Below are 18,667 nucleotides of genomic sequence, written 5' to 3' on the forward strand. Positions count from 1 at the left end.
ATTAAAGCTGAATGTCTTTATTACAGGATTTCTCAGAGTCTCTAATTAATCACTGTGAATCTCCCAGAAGTACAGCCTGTGACATTTCCCAAACTTGATTTGGCTACAAAATGGTTCTTTTGCAGAACCTTCTACAGGTACACAGGATTCTAGAAAATAAACTTTAGCAAACACTGGGGTGAATTTAATAATCAGTCAGCTAGTTAAGCAAAACATAAACGTATGAACTTTCAAGAAAGGCACAAAACCAAGCTGAGCTAATTTTTAGACTAGGCCTTGGATGTTTTTCGAATTATAAAGTCCGTTGAAATCTAAATATAAGCTATTTGACCCTCTTCTAGAAAGTAACACACACAAGCTTAAATTTTTTCAGTTCCTGTGGATTCAAGGACCCCAGAGGCACTTCCACAGTCCCCATGGGCATATCTATTTTAGAAGCAATTTTAAATAGACTGCTGTATTTCTATGGCACCATTAATACCCAACGCTAGGACAGAACTCAGGGTACTTTTCACACAATGCTAATAAAAAAATAGCAGAAAATTCACTCTGACGTGCTCCTTGGTGCAAGTGAATAAAGCATACTCAAAGGGATCATATTTAACAATCAATGACATCACGAAAACTAAATTCTATTAAATAACTGTGGGACATACTGATATTACAAGCAGTTGTGGTCTGATTTTTACAAGTGTCTCTTATTGTAAAAAAGTAGTTAACAGAATTAAGAAATTTGGCCTTTAATTCATCTTATACAGTATGTAATCTTTTCTGTGATTTTAAAAACACGAAACATTTTAGACAGTTGTATCTACTAGAAATAAAATTCTGCTGCACATCTGAACGTGACTTTGTAAATGCCCAGGAGAAACAAAGAGAATTCTGTGCTTTTTAAATGTAGAGCAAAGAATTCCCAAGCATGATTACAGTCTAGCAGCAGAAATGATTAGGAGAGAAGAGGTATTAATATTACATTGAAAGGTGATACAGGCAAGGCCACCACGGTTGGTTTGAGGGTGATTCAGAAGGGTGCCGACAGGAGAGAACCAGCAGAGGCTGAAGCCCAGCCCAAGCTCCTCTCATCAAGCCTGATGCTAAGGTTGCAATTTAGACAAACGCAGCCCTGTAATACCCTCTGCCCTCCCTTCCCTGACACTTCCTCCCCCCAGAACCCCACCCACTCAAGGCAAGTATTAAAAAGTGCTAAAATTTTGAAAAAGACATGTTTTCTAGATCAGTAACCCAGTGGCCAAAGCATAGTAAAATGGGAACTTCTAATTTAAATTCTTATCAAAAATTTGTTTCTAAATGATTTATTTGAACAGAAACAGCCCCACTACTACTACGGAACTCAAAGGGAAGAGAGCCCACTATGCATACATTTGTTTTATTCCCTTTTTTTTTTGGTTATTGTTGAATATATTAATTCCTAAAGTGAGAGGAATTCTGTGTAAGTATTGTCAGTATTTTAACAGAATAAAGAGTAGTATTAGGCTGAAAATATTCTGTATATAAAAGAACATGTACCAAACACAAAAGCATCAAGTGTTAACTACGTATTACGGGAAATTGAGAAAAAATGATTTTGAGTGTCATCTTTTCCCTTCTCATGCTCTGCGTGAGTATAGGCATCTTGCACATTATGAATCCATTTTCAAAGATACATCCACTTCCCAAGTTCCTAATGAGAGATGATATACAAGTCAAGAGCTCTCCAAATCGAGCAATCTGACAAAAAGGACCAATGCGGCCCTAGAATCCAGGAAGGAGAACGCTACACTGCCTGACGCGTGAGAAGGATGAGACCCAAATGACACTAGTCGGCACAACACTCTACAAAGAAAAAGAAAGGATATTTAAAATATTAGTGCATCTTCTTCTACTTTGTTATGAAAGAATTGTGTTTCACCATTCACTGTAGTATTTATTGCTCTAAATCAACGTATTAAAATTCACACTATGGCTAAAGAAAACTTGAAACACTTAAAAATATGCTTGAAATAGCCAAACTAGAACTTTTCTGTACCAGCATATCAGCTCCAGATAAAAATGCAAATCTATATCATAATCTCATTATGTTCCTAAATAAAGCAAGCACTGAAAACATGTTTGGCCACTCTGGTTTTAAACAGTCAATGAAAAGCATTCAGCCATGGAAGCAGAGTCAGGAACTTCGGAATCCGTCTCCAGTCTAGTCTGCTGGCCCTCTGCCTTCAGCAGACCGCCAGCAGCAGCACCGCCAAATACTGTCAGGACACCACGCCACCACAGATCCCTTGATGGTGTATCATCATTATACAGCTGACCCTTGAACAATCCATGTGGATTTCTGTCCAAGAAATACATATCACAGTTCTGCACAATCCACAGGCAGTTGAATCTGTGGACGTGGAACTGCAGATACGGAGGATTTTTGACTGCATGGAGGGTCGGCACTCCTAATCTCTGTGCTGTTCAAGGGTCAGGTGCGGTTACAAATAATCCTGAAAGTCTCCCTAACTTGTAAAATTCAATGAGTATTACTCAACAAAATACATGAAGTTGACTGCTAACAAAAACAGAGGCAACCTTCACTGTAAGTTATAATGTTGGTATAGCTACCCAGTTTGTAAAGGAACCAAAAATTCTCATGTTCACAGGAGGGCTTAAAAAAGAGGGGGAAGTAGCTGACTGATCTTTACACATATAAAAACTGATGTTCATTGTAAAACTGAAAACAGTGTATGCATAAAAGTGGTAACTACAGAAGAAGTAGTAATCAGTAAGAGGAAGCTATCATGGAAATCAAAAGCCGCACTGAATAATCTATCATTTTAACCCTATGAATCACCTGTATGCTCCTTGATATAAAAGACCCATTTTGTGAGCTGCAGATGCTATCCAATTTAAGATCACATCTGTACAAAATACACTAAGAAAGAAAGGAAAGGAAAGTGGAAGAAAAACAACCCGTTACAGGATGTTGACAAGTATCAGTACCAAGGTTTTAGCACACCACATACCACTAAAACAACACACCAGGTTCCTTCAACACCACCCTACTCTGGCTTTCGATTTCAACCTACGCAAGTAACTGCAGTCAAGTGTAACAAAACACTATTTTCATATCTTAAGTTCTCTTAGGAGAAAACCAGTATACTTACCAGGCTCAGCTACCACATAAAGCAATTCAATCCAACTCCAGTGTCCTACGGTTTCAGGTGAACTGAAGACAGATTTGTTATTTCTCCCTTTATCACACCTCCACGGATGGCGACCCAGAGACACCAACTACAAGGCCAAAGGGGAACTGAAAGCCTTATCATGTGCCTGGGGTGCATGATATCCCTAGAGCTATCCAGAGAGCTCCCCAGAGACTGCACACTTACAGACCTGTCAATCACCTCTACTACCAATCACCTCTGAAGTCATACCAGGTTGTTAATATCTCTCATTTCTACTAACAACTGCTTTCCTAAAAGTATTTCTCACAGGCTCATGAATGTATTTTAACTGGCACTCACTGATGGAATTAGCACGAAAGCAAATACTACCATTGTATTCACTACACTTGCCAAAATAAACTGAGACTAGAGCTCTGCCCACCTTGTCTGACTGCATCCGCAGTGCCTGTACCTAGGAGATACTTAATCGAAATGCTGTAAATTGGATGAACTTAGCTAACAAGTAACAGAATTCTGTTAAATCACGTACTGTTTACAAGAAGAACATTTGCTAAAACCTGGGAACCTTCTAACAGTGCTATCTGTTGTAACAGGATCTAACAGGATGATGAGTTTTTCTAATAAAGCAAACAAAAGTTGCAGAAAAAGTCAGACACGACTGAGCACACAAGCAAAACAAAAATTGCTTTTTTTTTTTTCCTATTAAGATAAATGACTTTCCTCTGTATCCCAAAACCATACTCAATGAAAATTATAGAATTTTAAGAGAAGAAAGCTTGGAGCCTAAGTTATGAAACAGATGGGCTCCAGTTTCAGAGTAACATAAACTGCTATCAATTCATTCAAAAATTTTTGCATAATTACATACTTAAGATGGCATTTTAGGAATAATCATTTTATTCTACTTTTTTTTTTTTTTTTTTACTATGCTAAGCAGTTGGTTAGGCATTAGAGAAGTTACAACTGACAAATATAAGCTTCCACTTTTTCAACTTTCATTTACCAGAGGAAAATCGATGAGGAAAGCGTTAACTCTGTCAATGCAAACAGTTCCTCTCTTCCCAGTTTTCAAGTAACAGTGTTCTCTACTAACTTAAACCAACAATTTTCCTGCCCTCTCATTCTATTTTTAGATTGTGATAGGTTATCATCTTTGATTTACATTATCAATGTGTATATGGCTACTGCAGCCAAGTCTTCTCTTCCCAAGGCTTAGGAGGCATACACTTCCAAAGTGCTCCCCTGCCAAGTCATTAATAACAGCGTTTGATAATCCCCCTGTCCTCTGTCTCCCTTCACTTGAGCAGAGCTGTTTCTGTCTCCGTTGGATATTACAGAATGGGTTCCCAGTGTTATCACAATGAATGAAGGATTTGGTAAGGCAATGCATTATCACAGGCTTCCTTTGCTGGCTAAGAAGATAATATTCAAGAACACATCAGTTTCTCTCCAGCTTTAAGAAAACGCTGAGGCTCTTTACCGCTCTGAACTAAAAGTCTGGAAATGATAAATTTAAGAACAGCCAAGTGCATCTGATACATGCTATTAGAGGTGCTAAGCAATACATCTAAAACGAGCTTATTCAAAGGCCACACAAAGAAGTACAATAGATTCCTTAGGACGGACAAGTTTCCAGGATTCTACTACCATCAGCGCCAGTGATCTTCCAAAAACCACTGCTAAATAACTTCACTGTCTGGATACGTTTTCTCCATGTTTTGAGAAGGCATAGGTGAACACGCTGAAATGATGAGTGGCTACTCTCCAGGGCCTTACAATCTCTAAAAGGACGGGGAGGTGGAAGGGGGTGGAATAAGTGAAATTCTTGAATAAGAATACCATGAAAAGCAATTTTCCTGTTAGTTGTGAAAGACTGGAAAATTTTTCACTGCAACCTTTCCTCCTTTGCTGGAAGTAGGAAAATTTCTAACACCTCTCTGCCCTTTGAGTCACAGCCGTGGGGACCTGTGCATCCCCCACGAAAGCAGGAAGTCGGTTTCTCTAGTCTAGGCCCGTCGGGTATCCCAAACTTGAAGGCAAAACTTCTGAAAGCCCACCCCCGACCGCCGCTCACCCGAGACCACTGCGAGCTCCAGCGTAAACGCGCTCTTGCTGGGAAGGAGTAGCGCGCAGGGCTCGCTCGGAACACCTTCCTCTCCACGTTTGGCCGGTGGCAAGAGGGCACTCGGGTTCTCGCCAGAAGTGGAGGCGGCGCACCGGGCAGATCAGCTGCGAGAGGAACCGTGGCCGCCAAAGGCGGGCGGCTCGTCCACGCGGCCGGAGAAGTCCCGAAACAAAGCGCACGGCTTGCGGGCGGTGGGCAGACGGGGAGCTTCACCAGCTCCTCACCGCGGCCTGCGGCGTCGCCAGGTGGGGTCGCGAGCCTCCCGGGGGAGGGTGGGTTTCCGAGGGTCTGACCGGCGCCGAGATCATCGGAAGCGAGCCCCGGGAGGAGAGAAGGCCGGGAGGGAGAGGCGAACGCCGCGGGGCGAAGGCGGCGCCTGCCGGGCTGCTGGGCCCCCGGGACGTGCTGCCGGCCCCGCTCCGGCCTCCCCAGCGCCGCCCGCCCGCCCCCCGCCCCAGGCAGCCACACAAAGGGGCGGCCGGGCGCGCCGGCCGCGGCGGCGGCGGGGCCGGACCCGGGACAGCGGCCGCCCCGCCGCGCCCCCACCTTTGTCCGCCGCGTCCCGCGCCCCCGCCGAAGAGCCCGCCGCCAGCATCCTGCCAGTTACCCGGGTGAGGAGCGGTCTCATCTGCTCGCCGGTCCCGTCCGCCTCCATGGTCTGCCGTCCAGTCCGCTGCGCGGCCGCTCCGCTGTTGCCCCGTGCGCTCCGCCCGCCGCCTAGAGCCCGGCGCGCGAGGGGAAACGAACTTGCGCTCGTCCGCGAGGAGCGCGCGTGGGGCGAGCCTGCGCGCGAGACCGTAGCGCGTGCGCGGCGGCAGGCGGGCTGCCTCTCGCGGGGCCCGAGGCCGCAGCGGGTAACGTGGAGCGAGAACTGAGCCAGCCGCAGGCCCGGCGGGGAGGCGGGCGCCGCGGATGCGAGGGGCGGGGCCCGGCCGTGACGCGCCGCGCAGGCCCCGCCCGCGGCCTGCGGGCGCCGCGGGCCTCCGGGACGCGCGCCGGCCCCGCGGCCGGGCGCCGGAGGGGGGCGGGAAGAGGCGGGCGGCGCGCGGCGCCGCCCACCGGAGGCCCTCGGGGCTTCAAGATCATCTCCGCGCCGTGCCACCTCCTCGAGAGGCCTGCTCCTCTTTGTCAAATTTTTAGTGACCGAAGCTAAGCGTGTAGCTCATCTGTCCTCATCCGAGGTGGGGTGGGAGTCACCGCGGAGCCCACCTTCTAATCACGTTCCTCCCGGCGGGAGGGAAGAAGGTCGCCCCCTTTCCAAGGACGCTCACCGGAACCCCAAAGGAGCTAGGTAGTCAGGACTCCTCTCAGTTCTACGGCCAGAAACCCCAGCTGGGGCGGGGCGGGGGCGCGGAGGCGACAGGGGTGAAAGAGGGCACACCTCTGGCCAGGCATCCTCGCGTGCTGGGGCCCCTGGCCGGGCACCGCGGCGGCCCCACGCTCGAGTCCGTCCTCTGGGGCGCTCCCACTCCACATGCACAGCTCTGACTGCAGATAGTGAGGTGCTTCCCACGCAGGTCATTTAAGGATTGGGTGAATATCCATCCGTAAACGTGCTTGGCGGGTATCATGCTTATCATAGGCATTACTGTCAACTGCGTCGTCTTTAAGTGTTCAGAAAAGAGAACAGAAATAACTAAATCAGTGCTATGGAAGGAAATTGTATATTACAGCAGGTCTGGAGCGCTTATACTATCCATCTCAAAATGGGTATTAGTCAAGCTCTTTGTCAGAAATAGTCAAGTATCCTGGATTACTCCTTCCTGGGCTGGGTCTTAGTCCCCTTTTCCCAAGTTTCCCAGAGTGTTACTTCTAGGTGGGCATCTTACTTTGTATATAAACCAAATGTGCAACCCTTTACAGAAGCCTACATGGGACTTCCCTGGTGGTCCAGTGGTTAAGATTTTGCCTTCCAATGCAAGGGTTGCGGGTGTGATCCCTGATGGGGGAGCTAAGATCTCACATGCCTCAGGGCAGAAAAACCAAAACATTAAAAAAGAGAAAGAGCGAGAGAAGCAATATTGTAACAAATTCAACAAAGACTTAAAGAAGTCAATAATTAGACTCTCTGTAAATTAAGGCAGACTTGCTGCACGTCTGATCCACACAACACCACAACATATGTTCTGTTGTCACCCGTTTTACAGATGAGGAGGCCAAGGCTCAGCAAGATCAGTTCAGTTCAGTTCAGTTCAGTCGCTCAGTCGGGTCCGACTCTTTGTAACCCCATGGACTGCAGTACCCCAGACTTCCCTGTCCATCACCAACTCCCAGAGCTTACTCAAACTCATGTTCATTGAGTCGGTGACGCCATCCAACCGTCTCATCCTCTGTCCTCCGCTTTTCCTCCTGCCTTCAATCTTTCCCAGCATCAGGGTCTTTTCCAATGAGTCAGTTCTTCACATCAGGTGGCCCAAGTATTGGAGTTTCAGCTTCAGCATCAGTCCTTCCAATGAATATTCAGGACTGATTTCCTCTAGAATGGACTGATTGGATCTCCTTGCTGTCCAAGGGACTCTCAAGAGTCTTTTCCAACACCACAGTTCAAAAACATCAATTCTTTGGTGCTCAGCAAGATAACTAGTTTTAAATCCTGGTCACTGGAACTTCTCTTTCTATTGCCCCATTTCTGAAAGAGATGGGAATACCAGACCACCTAACCTGCCTCTTGAGAAACCTGTATGCAGGTCAGAAAGCAACAGTTAGAAATGAACATGGAACAACAGACTGGTTCCAAATAGGACAAGGAGTACATCAAAGCTGTATATTGTCACCCTGCTTATTTAACTTATATGCAGAGTACATCATGAGAAACGCTGGGCTGGATGAAGCAGGAGCTGGAATCAAGATTGCTGGGAGAAATACCAATAACCTCAGATATGCAGATGACACCACTCTTGTGGCAGAAAGTGAAGAAGAATTAAAGAGCCTCTTGATGAAAGTGAAAGAGGAGGGTGAAAAAGTTGGCTTAAAGCTCAACATTCAGAAAACGAAGATCATGGCATCCGGTCCCATCACTTCATGGGAAATAGATGGGGAAACAGTGGAAACAGTGGCTGACTTTATTTGAGGGGGCTCCAAAATCACTACAGATGGTGATTGCAGCCATGAACTTAAAAGGTGCTTACTCCTTGGAAGGAAAGTTATGACCAACCTAGACAGCATATTAAAAAGCAGAGACATCACTTTGCCAACAAAGGTCTGTCTAGTCAAGGCTATGGTTTTTCCAGTGGTCATGTATGGATGTGAGAGTTGGACTGTGAAGAAAGCTGAACGCCAAAGAATTGATGCTTTTGAACTGTGGTGTTGGAGAAGACTCTTGACAGTCCCTTGGACTGCAAGGACATCCAACCAGTCCATCCTAAAAGAGATCAGTCCTGGGTGTTCATTGGTAGGACTGATGTTGAAGCTAAACTCCAATACTTGGGCCACCTGATGCAAAGAGCTGACTCATTTGCAAAGACCCTGATGCTGGGAAAGATTGAGGGCAGGAGGAGAAGGGGACCCCAGAGGATGAGATGGTTGGATGACATCACCAACTCGATGGACATGGGTTTGGGTGAACTCCAGGAGTTGGTGATGGACAGGGAGGCCTGGGGGTCACAAAGGGTCAGACATGACTGAGCGACTGAACTGAACTGAATGCCTCATGAAAGAAAGTTGAACACTGATAAAGAAAAAGAATGAAAAGATGAAACAAGGATGAAAAGGAAAGCATATGAAGAAAGAGGGAAACTGGAATTTAAAAAGGCAAAAAAGGAGCCTCCTAAAGTTGTTTAAGCCATCAGTCACTTCTACCCATACTATCACAACGTGAGTGTGATTTATGTTGAAGAATTAAATCTGGGCTCATCCACCTGATGCGAAGAACCAACTCATTAGAAAAGACCCTGATGCTTGGAAAGATTGAAAGCGGGAGAAGAAGGGGAAGACAGGACGAGATGGCTGGATGACATCACTGACTCAATAGATATGAGTTTAAGCAAGCTCCCAGAGATAGTGAATGACAGGGAAGCCTGGCATGCTGCATTCCATGGGGTCGCAAAGAGTTGGACATGACTTAGCAACTGAAAAACAACAATTCTTGAAATGAAGCTTCCCTACCAAAAAACTATAATTAGTGTGTACTAAACACCTTCTATCACCCTTCTCTGCTTTATTTTTCTATACAGCAGTTATTTTTATAACTTTTTATATATTTATGCTTCAGTATGCTTATTGTCCGGAGAAGGCAATGGCACCCCACTCCAGTACTCTTGTACTCTTGCTTCTTAACACACATACAGGCTTCTCAGGAGACAGGTAAGGTGGTCTGATACTTCCATTTCTTTAAGAATTTTCCACAGTTTGTTGTGATCCACACAGTCAAAGGCTTTAGCATAATCAATGATTTTTAACATTAAGCACACATTAACATGTACTCCATGTAAGCTTCATGCAAACAGTAATTTTTTTTTGCCTGTTGTATTCCCAGCATGCCTTAAAGAGTGGTTGGCCTTTCTAAGGTCTCTGCACCTGGGTTAATTCAATGATTGTGGTAGACAGGGAAGAGAGAAGGCAAGCATCCCTAAGACCTAGGATCATCCTGGGAGGCATCTGAGGATATGGCTGAAGTAGTGACAGGAGCAGAGAGGAACCTGTATCCTTGGTGCCAGAATTGAAAGAGCTGAGTAGGCAACTTCAAGAAGGGCTTAAAAACATATGCTCAGGAGACCACGCTAGAAAAATGAATTGTGGAAAGAAAAATCCAACTTGTGAAAAGAACAAGATAAGCCATTGGTTTATTTAGTCCAAAATTATTTTTTGAGTGACTTCTGTGTTGCTACGTACTTTTTTCTCTCCTCACTTCATCCCACCTGCTGGAAAAATAATGTAGTAAAAGTCTGAATTAGAGAATGGATTACTCTCAAGTGCCCACTTAACTCATATTCAGCCAGAGTTCATCCCGAGGTGATGGTTTTAGTAAGTAAAGGAGATAATGTGTTACAATTGCTTTCATGCTAATGGAGATGGCTATAATGTGTTCAAAAGTTCTGAAAGGCAAATTGTTATCTTAGTCTTTTAAATATTCAGTCAGAATGTAGCACAGGGAAACATTTGCTAAACAAAGATGGATGTGCACCTGAATTCTTCACTCACAATGAACTATAGTACCACAAATTACTGACAATTAGCTGTATCCCAGATTCAGGACACTTCCTGGGTTTCTGGAACAGTAGTTAGTACTAGTAGGGACTCGGATACCATCCCTTGGCAAGATCTTCATCCTGAGATGCAAACAATCTTCCCCCAACAGTCCCCTATGAGCCAGAACCTTTTTTTTTTTTTCTTTTAAGAAAAATAGTCTCTCTGTCATTTTGAAAAGTGTTAGCTGAGGATCCCTTGGCAATTCTCTCTCTCCTCCTTACCTCTTCTTGGTGGTAGCTGCAATGTAAACCATTCCAATCATCTCATTCTATAAGGAAAACTGAAATCCTTGGAATAGTGTTTCCAAGAGCACCAGAGCAGCCACGAGAAGGGAAAGACAAAAGAAAATAGTTGAAAAAATTCCTTTTATTTCTGCAGGCTAGGCCTACAGATGTGCTAAGTCACTTCAGTCGTGTCTGACTCTTTGAGACCCTGTGGACTGTAGCCCACCAGGCTCGCCATCCATGGGATTCTCCAGGCAAGGATACTGGAGTGGGTTGCCATTTCCTTCTCCACAGATAAGTTAAAACAAAACCAAAAAGCCCACACCTGATCTCATAGAGTTCAGTGTGGAAACCAATCAAGAAACGAATGTACATTACATTGTGGGAATCTCTAAAATGGGACTTTCTGTACAATGGACACTCTTCAACGATTGTGGTTTCTTACTAATATGTGCAAAGACTTTTGTATGTATGTTTCTGAATTCTTTTATCCTCGTGTATTCAAAAGGAACTACAATTATTGAAACTAAATATTGTGAGCATAATTATGGTCAAATAACATAGCAAGTTAGGAAGGCATCTGGGACCAGCTGGACTAGACAGCTCATTGTTTCCTTTGATCCATGTCTTTGACCACATCAGGCCCTAGTTGCAGTAGCGGGATTTTCTTTGCATCACACAGGATCTTTCATTGCAGGGCGCAGGCTCAGCAGCTGTGGCACCTGGGCTTAGTTTTCCCATGGCATGTGGGATCTTAGTTCCCCAACCAGGGATTGAACCTGCATCCCCTACATTGGAAGGCGGATTTTTAACCACTGGACCAACAGGGAAGTCCCTCATTGTTTCTTTAGCAATGCCATTTTTTCCCGTGTCAGTTCAGAGTTGTTGGCCACCATCTAGCTTGCTCAGGCATCGGAATAGGTGCTCGACTGTTGAGGGACAGGTGGCAAGTGAGTACAGTACTGGCGCTCCAAGATGTGTCAACAAAGTCCCTTTGCAGACTGTCGGACGTCTGGTTGTAGGCGGTGTTCTTTCAAAGTCAGAGTCCATCTCCCGCACACCTGGGCACACCTGGGTATGGTTTATGTTTCAGTTGCTTTCCCGAGACCGTTCCTCTTCGTGCTTGGGCTGGGGGTGCATTGAGAGCCCTTGCTGATGGTTTGTTTTCTTCTCAGGACCACTCTTTTTATGTTATAGCTAAGTTTCAATAAATGCTTACCTCTTTTACAAAAGTGGTCCCTTCAACTGGGCCCATGCCTGAGACTACAATGAATTTTGGAGAAGAATTCACCTGAACCGAAGGGGAAATCTAAAATCCCAAGGCCTCATTTTGGGAAATGTAGACAAAAATGTAGTAGACTTCCAGGGAGGCAGAGATGGAAGAAAATGTCTTTTTGCCATGGAATCAAAACTCTCAAAACAAAACTCTCCACACATGAATGTTGAAATGAGTAGTTGGATTGCTTTAGATTGTCTCAGAGTATTCATAATAACCCCATTTTAAAATAATCTAAAACTAACACTGGATATGTCACATCATGCCTCTGAACTTCTGTCCTCTCATCTATAAAATGGGGATAATTGAGGCCATAATTCCTTATCTTCAGTTGCAAGCTCCATAAATGTCTGAAAAGCTTATGGCTTTTCACAACTCCTTTGGCTACAAAAACCTAACCTCGACCAAGATGAGGCTGTTGATATTCTTTATCTCTCACTGTGGCTGCCCATATTCCTCGTTACTGAAATACTAATGTGCCTGAAAACAGGATGTTGTCCCAGACACTACTAGGAGTGTTTCATAACATTCGTAACTGGCATTATATTACGTGTCTAAAGTCTGATAAATTCTGAAATCTAAACTATCTGGCCCTAAGGGTTTTAAATAGAAGATTACAGACCTGTAAATACTTGATCTGTTTAATTCAAAGATGTTACAAAAGCCAAATAAGGTAATAAATAAGAAAACACTTGCCAGGATGGTGCTGCACCTCGTTAACCATGCAGAGTCCTAGGTATGCTACTAGAGCTCCTGTGTGGAGGCTCTCTCCTCCTGCAGTGGGAGCAGCTTCCAGCTTCTCCTTGTCATCTTGCATCTTCCTTTCCTGTCCCACAACCGTGCCCTCCATCTCCCTAAAATATCTCTTAAAAGCAGCTACCTATGGTTAGGGGTTCCTTCCCACCCACGACCAGTCTGGGTACCTCTTGTACCTCTTCTGTAGCTTTGCTAAACTTGGGCTGGTAAGGAATTACCAAAAAAGAGTGGAAAGAAATCAGATCATGTGGGAATGTAAGCCCTTGAAGTGCTTCTGAATGTTCTCCAGTCATTCTGGAAACTTCTGCAATCTTCTCTGCTTGAGGCCAGAGGCCAAGTATACAGTACAACCTGTGCTTCTGGGTGAACGAGGACACCTACTATCTCTCTACACACACACACGCACACACAAACATAAGCAGCATAAGCCCTAGTCTATTCAGGTAAATTAGCTTTCCTTTCTTATACCAACTGATTCATTTCGTGGGAATAGCTAGTTTATCACCTACTCCAGTGTTCTTGCCTGGAGAATCCCAGGGACGGCGGAGCCTGGTGGGCTGCCGTCTATGGGGTAGCACAGAGTTGGACACGACTGAATCGACTTAGCAGCAGCAGCTAGTTGATCACTCATCACCAGGCAAGCCCACCCGCACGGCAGCTTGTCTTAAATACAACATGTGTCCTCGTAACTTGGTGTAACTAGTACTGAAGTGTTCTAAGGCTTCCTTTTCCTTTCCTTTTCATAACTAAAGTTCATTAAGAACGATTACACACAACTAAAAATTGAGTGGGCAGAGGAAGCTGAAAAAGGTATTTTACAAAGTATGAAGCTACAAGCACTGGCATTTCATCTTTTATTAGAGACAATCAACCAGAAAAAACACTGAGAATTTGGAAAAGTTTCCATTTAAGAACCGAAAATATATCCCTTGCCAATGGGAATACTAGTATTATTATTGTTATTGTTGTTAATATTAGTATTATTAGCCACTCGCTATATTTCCCTCTTTAAATGCCAATTAACAATAGTGCTTATGATGTAAGCAGAGATACAGACCATGACTCCAGTCATCAGCTGCCCATTGTATATAAAGATGCTCTGACTACTTACCATCAGTAGGACATGTTCTTCGAGACTGTGGTGCAGTAGCAGAGATAAGTTGATATGGCTCTTTCTGTGTGCTACTTATGATATTCATTTATGAAAATATATTGTCAGAGTTAGGAATGCAAGTCGGGGATCACAGAACACATGGAAGCTAATTGGTGCGTCAACAAATCTAATCTATTTTCTCCTGTTCATGGGTCACAGTAGATCCATCTATTCAAGGATAATTCCTAGCTTCTCCCTCTAACAATGCTCTCTGGCCTAAACTGGTATGATCTTCCTGAAAAGCAATTTGGCAACATGTATTAATCTAAAAAAAGGGCATGTCCTTCCATCCTGCGATTTCATGATGAGGACTGTCTTCTAAGATGAGTCATAGCTATGGACATAGATTTATATTCAAAGAGGTTTGTGCCAATGTTATGTATGAAAGTAAAAAATGTAAAATCATATATGCACTGCTGCTGCTGCTGCTAAGTCGCTTCAGTTGTGCCTGACTCTGTGTGACCCCCTAGACAGCAGCCCACCAGGCTCTCTGTCCATGGGATTCTCCAGGCAAGAACACTGGAGTGGGTTGCCATTTCCTTCTCCAGTGCATGCATGCATGCTAAGTCACTTCAGTCGTGCCCAACTCTGTGCGACCCTGTGGACAACAGCCCACCAGGCCCCTCTGTCCATGGAATTCTCTAGGCAAGAATACTGGAATGGGTTGCCATTTCCTTCTCCCATATATGCACTACCATATTTAAAATAGATTACTGGTGAAAAGTGGCTGTACAACACAGGGAGCCCAACCTTGTGCTCTGTGATAACCTAGAGGCGTGGAATGAGGGGAGGGGAGGGAAGCTCAAGAGGGAAGTGACACATGTATAATTATGGCTGAATTACACTGTTGTATGGCAGAAGCCAACACAACATTGTAAAGCAATTTCCTCCAATTAAAGAATAGAAAAAGAAAATAAAACATAAGAAACTGAAACAATAAATAAGTATTAAATAAATGTTTGCATATCCATATGATGGAATATAATGTACTCATCAAAAAGATACTCTAAATTTTAGTGGGAAAATCCTCATGATATCAAATTTTTTAAATGATCTGGATACAAACTTGATATGGAGTATAATTCCAGTGATTACTATATATCAATAAAAGATCAACTGAGTGTGATATATTAAAAACTAACATTAAATGATTTAAAAGGAAATAGACTAAAATGCTAAGTAGTAGGATTAGAGGTGATTTTTAAATTTAAAATTCCATTAAAAAATGGAATTTTTTATAGGAATTTATATAGGTTTCTACAAATATCTACTATGAATAAATCACTTTTATATTGAGGGGAAAAAGCTGGAAACATTATTTTTAGAACAAAATAGTCTAAAATACTAATGGAAATTATACAGTGTTTTACAATAGGAAGATTCTGAACTTAAATACCACTTTCAAATAGCCAAACACTTTAGGAATTCCAGGGTGGTCCAGTGGTTAGGACTAGGGTTTTTTACTCTGGGGGCCCAGACTCAGTTCCTGATCTTGGCTAGGGAACTAAGATCCCACAGGCCATGCGGTAAAGCCAAATTAAAAAAAAAAAAAAAAACAGTGATTAAAAAGCCAAATACAGTAATAGTAACTAAAACTAAACCATGCGAATGCAGTATTATGATATTCATAACCTGTTAAGAGGGACCACTTCTGTAATAGAGGACAAGTCAAAACTTGAATGGGTTAAACTGAAGCGTTCCATGAAGTCTGTTGCATATCCTGGGGGGTCCAAAGGGAGAAAGTTGTTAAGTTATTAAAGAAAACATTCTCAATGGCTTATTTTCTGGATAAGAAGATTGTTTCTCTAAGGAAGAGAAAGAAAACTGCAGGAGTTTCAGTCTCATGTCTAGGAAACTGAACCTAGCACCCCATTACCCGGCAACCTAATGAGGGTTCCATAGAGGTGGTGTTCCCGTCCATAGGTCATCAGCATCAGCAAACACACATTGGAATTATATATTTTCTGCTACTTATTATAAACAGTCTCAGAGCCCTGCCAAATAAGCCATCCTTAGAATGGAAGATTCTAAAATTACTGCCTGGTTGGAAGCTAGAGTTTTTGTCTTTGTTTTAAATTCTATTAGACCAAGGTTCTCCAAATGTGCTTGTTCATAAGGCAATGGCACCCCACTCCAGTACTTTTGCCTAGAAAATCCCACGGACGGAGGGGCCTGGTGGGCTGCAGTCCATGGGGTCGCAAAGAGTTGGACACGACTGAGCAACTTCACTTTCACTTTTCACTTTCATGCATTGGAGAAGGAAATGGCAACCCTCTCCAGTGTTCTTGCCTGGAGAAGCCCAGGGACGGGGAAGCCTGATGGGCTGCCGTCTATGGGGTCGCACAGAGTCGGACACGACTGACGCGACTTAGCAGCAGCAGCAGCATAAGGACTGTCTTGGGTGCTTGTGAGAAACATGGAGTTCCCTAGAGATTATGATTTGGCAGATCCGTGATGGGGCCAAAAGGAATCCATTATTTTAACAAGGGCCCTAGATAACTGCTCTGACCAGCAATATTTGAGAAATATTATAAACTTCCATTTCCTTTCTAAGCAGTTCTTGCTAGTTCTGATTGCATGCTGTCTTATCTGTTTGATAATTAACATGCACTTCCACTAGCAAACAGAAAGTCCCATGAGAGCAGGAATGAATAGATTCATTCATGAAGCTATTCATTCCTGCTCCTCCAAGGACCACGGCAGTATCTGGCATGTATGACTAGGAACTGAGTAAATATTTCTTGAATCAATCAATGAATCAAAATTTCTTCTGTAGTATCTAAGAAGAGCCCACTTTAAGTCTGGATCATCCTCAAGCTTGTAGGAGAAAGCCTGAGTCTGGAAAGCACAATACGAGTATAGACGTGTTATACCCAGGCAGGGAGTGACCTTTTGTTACCTGAAGGAGAGTGCCCATGCAAACGGGAAGTGTTGCAAAAGAGGAGATCTCACTGCCAGTCACAGTAAGACATCATATTTGTAGAGAAAACAAATAGCCTGTCCATATCTACCTACCTGTCTAGATAATGCTTATTTCTTAGGCAAGCATATTGCATGCTGCTCTGATCTGGAAAAAAAAAAATACAGGACTTAACTTCCTGGCTCCTTTGAGGCCACTCTAGGAGAGAAGTGATCACCAAGCAGGTTGAAGGTGAGGACAACTGAGTAGGCTTCCGCTTTCTTCTAATATTTAGGCTCCCCAAGAACTATGCAGGCAAATAATATTATAGAAATCACCCCCAGAATACTTTTCTCTAGTTTTAAAAAGATTAGAGATGCCACGCCATGCTCTGTAGCTCATGTCTGACTGCAAACCCGTGGACAGTAGCCCACCAGGCTCTTCTGTCCATGGAATTTTCCAGGCAAATTAGAGATGGGTATTGAATATTCATTGGTTAAGTATGGCCTTTGTATAGTCAAGTAAGTTATACATGGTGTGCTAAGTCACTTCAGTCGTGTCCAACTCTTTGTGACCCAGGCTCCTCTGTCCATGGGGATTCTCCAGGCAAGGATACTGGAATGGGTTGCCATACCCTCCTCTAGGGGATCTCCTTGATCCAGAAATCAAACCCACATCTCCTGAAGCTTCTGCATTGCAAGTGGATTCTTTACCACTGAGCCACTGGGGAAGCCCAAATTATACAGTAGGCTACATACAACTGAGCAGGTGCTTATAAAATGCGCATTGAATAAACTTCCAGGACAAAGTTAGTTCTGGAGAGTGAGCTACATGGAGTTCTCCAGCTCTAGTTTGTCTCTCTGCCACCTCCCCCCAGACCCCGATGTGGTGTCTGCAGAGATGACCCCTCTGCCTCCACTCTGGGCCACTGTACCAAGAGCATCCTGTCATCGCTGTGACCTGGATTTCAGAGGACTGAGGTCACTGTTGCTCCTCATGCCTGACTCCTGACTAAACCTTCACTGCTGCTGCTGCTGCTAAGTCGCTTCAGTCGTGTCCAACTCTGTGCAACCCCAGAGAGGGCCTCTTACCAGGCTCCTCTGTCCCTGGGATTCTCCAGGCAAGAACACTAGAGTGGGTTGCCATTTCCTTCTTCAATGCATGAAAGTGAAGTCACTCAGTCGTGTCCGACTCTTAGAGACCTCATGGACTGCAGCCTACCAGGCTCCTCCGTCCATGGGATTTTCCAGGCAAGAGTACAGGAGTGGGGTGCCATTGCCTTCTCCTCTAAACCTTCACACTTACCTTCAAAAAGATGTGTCTGTGGGTGTGGGAAGCAAATGAATTGCCCATAGACCCAATTTGATCTGTCATCTGTGTTTTTGTAAATAAAGTTTTATCAAAACTTAGTCATGGTCATTCATCTATGTATATATGTATTCATCTAAGTATGGTTAGGGCTTCCCTGGTAGCTCAGCTGGTAAAGAATCCGCCTGCAATGTGGGAGACCTGGGTTTGACCCCTGGGTTGAAAAGATCCCCTGGAGGAGGGCATAGCAACCCACTCCAGTATTCTTGCCTGGAGAATCCCATGGACAGAGGAGCCTGGCTACAGTCCATGGGATCACAAAGAGTCAGACATGACTGAGCGGCCAACAGCACAGCACATGTATGGTTAATTAAAAGATGCTTGCTCCTTGGAAGGAAAGCTATGAAAAACCTAGATAGCATATCAAAAAGCAGAGATATCACTTTGCTGACAAAAGGCCATATAGTCAAAGCTTTTTCCAGGTTTTTCCAGTAGTCACGTATGGATGTAAGTGTTGGACCTTGGATAAAGAAGGCTGAGTGCCAAAGAATGGATGCTTTTGAATTGTGGTGCTG

At 44.1% G+C, this 18,667-nt stretch overlaps 1 protein-coding gene across 6 annotated transcripts in view; it reads right to left on the reverse strand.

The window, feature by feature from the left end:
- The window catches only part of SLC4A7 (solute carrier family 4 member 7), a 123,628-nt gene extending 117,466 nt beyond the window's left edge, over positions 1-6,162 (reverse strand). For 4 of the 6 annotated variants that reach the window (XM_005222409.5, XM_005222406.5, XM_005222403.5 and 1 more), the window contains exon 1: positions 5,897-6,162. In XM_005222409.5, coding sequence (XP_005222466.1) covers positions 5,897-5,944 — 48 coding nt within the window. In that variant the 5' untranslated portion in view covers positions 5,945-6,162. Of the gene's footprint in view, positions 1-5,238; positions 5,650-5,896 lie in introns of those variants that run through there. The other 2 variants (NM_001098926.4, XM_024982549.2) reach the window with 2 other exon arrangements.
- Positions 6,163-18,667: the final 12,505 nt, after the last annotated feature.

The sequence above is a fragment of the Bos taurus genome, chromosome 22 (assembly GCF_002263795.3).
Source record: "Bos taurus isolate L1 Dominette 01449 registration number 42190680 breed Hereford chromosome 22, ARS-UCD2.0, whole genome shotgun sequence".
NCBI classification, from domain to species: Eukaryota; Metazoa; Chordata; class Mammalia; order Artiodactyla; family Bovidae; genus Bos; species Bos taurus.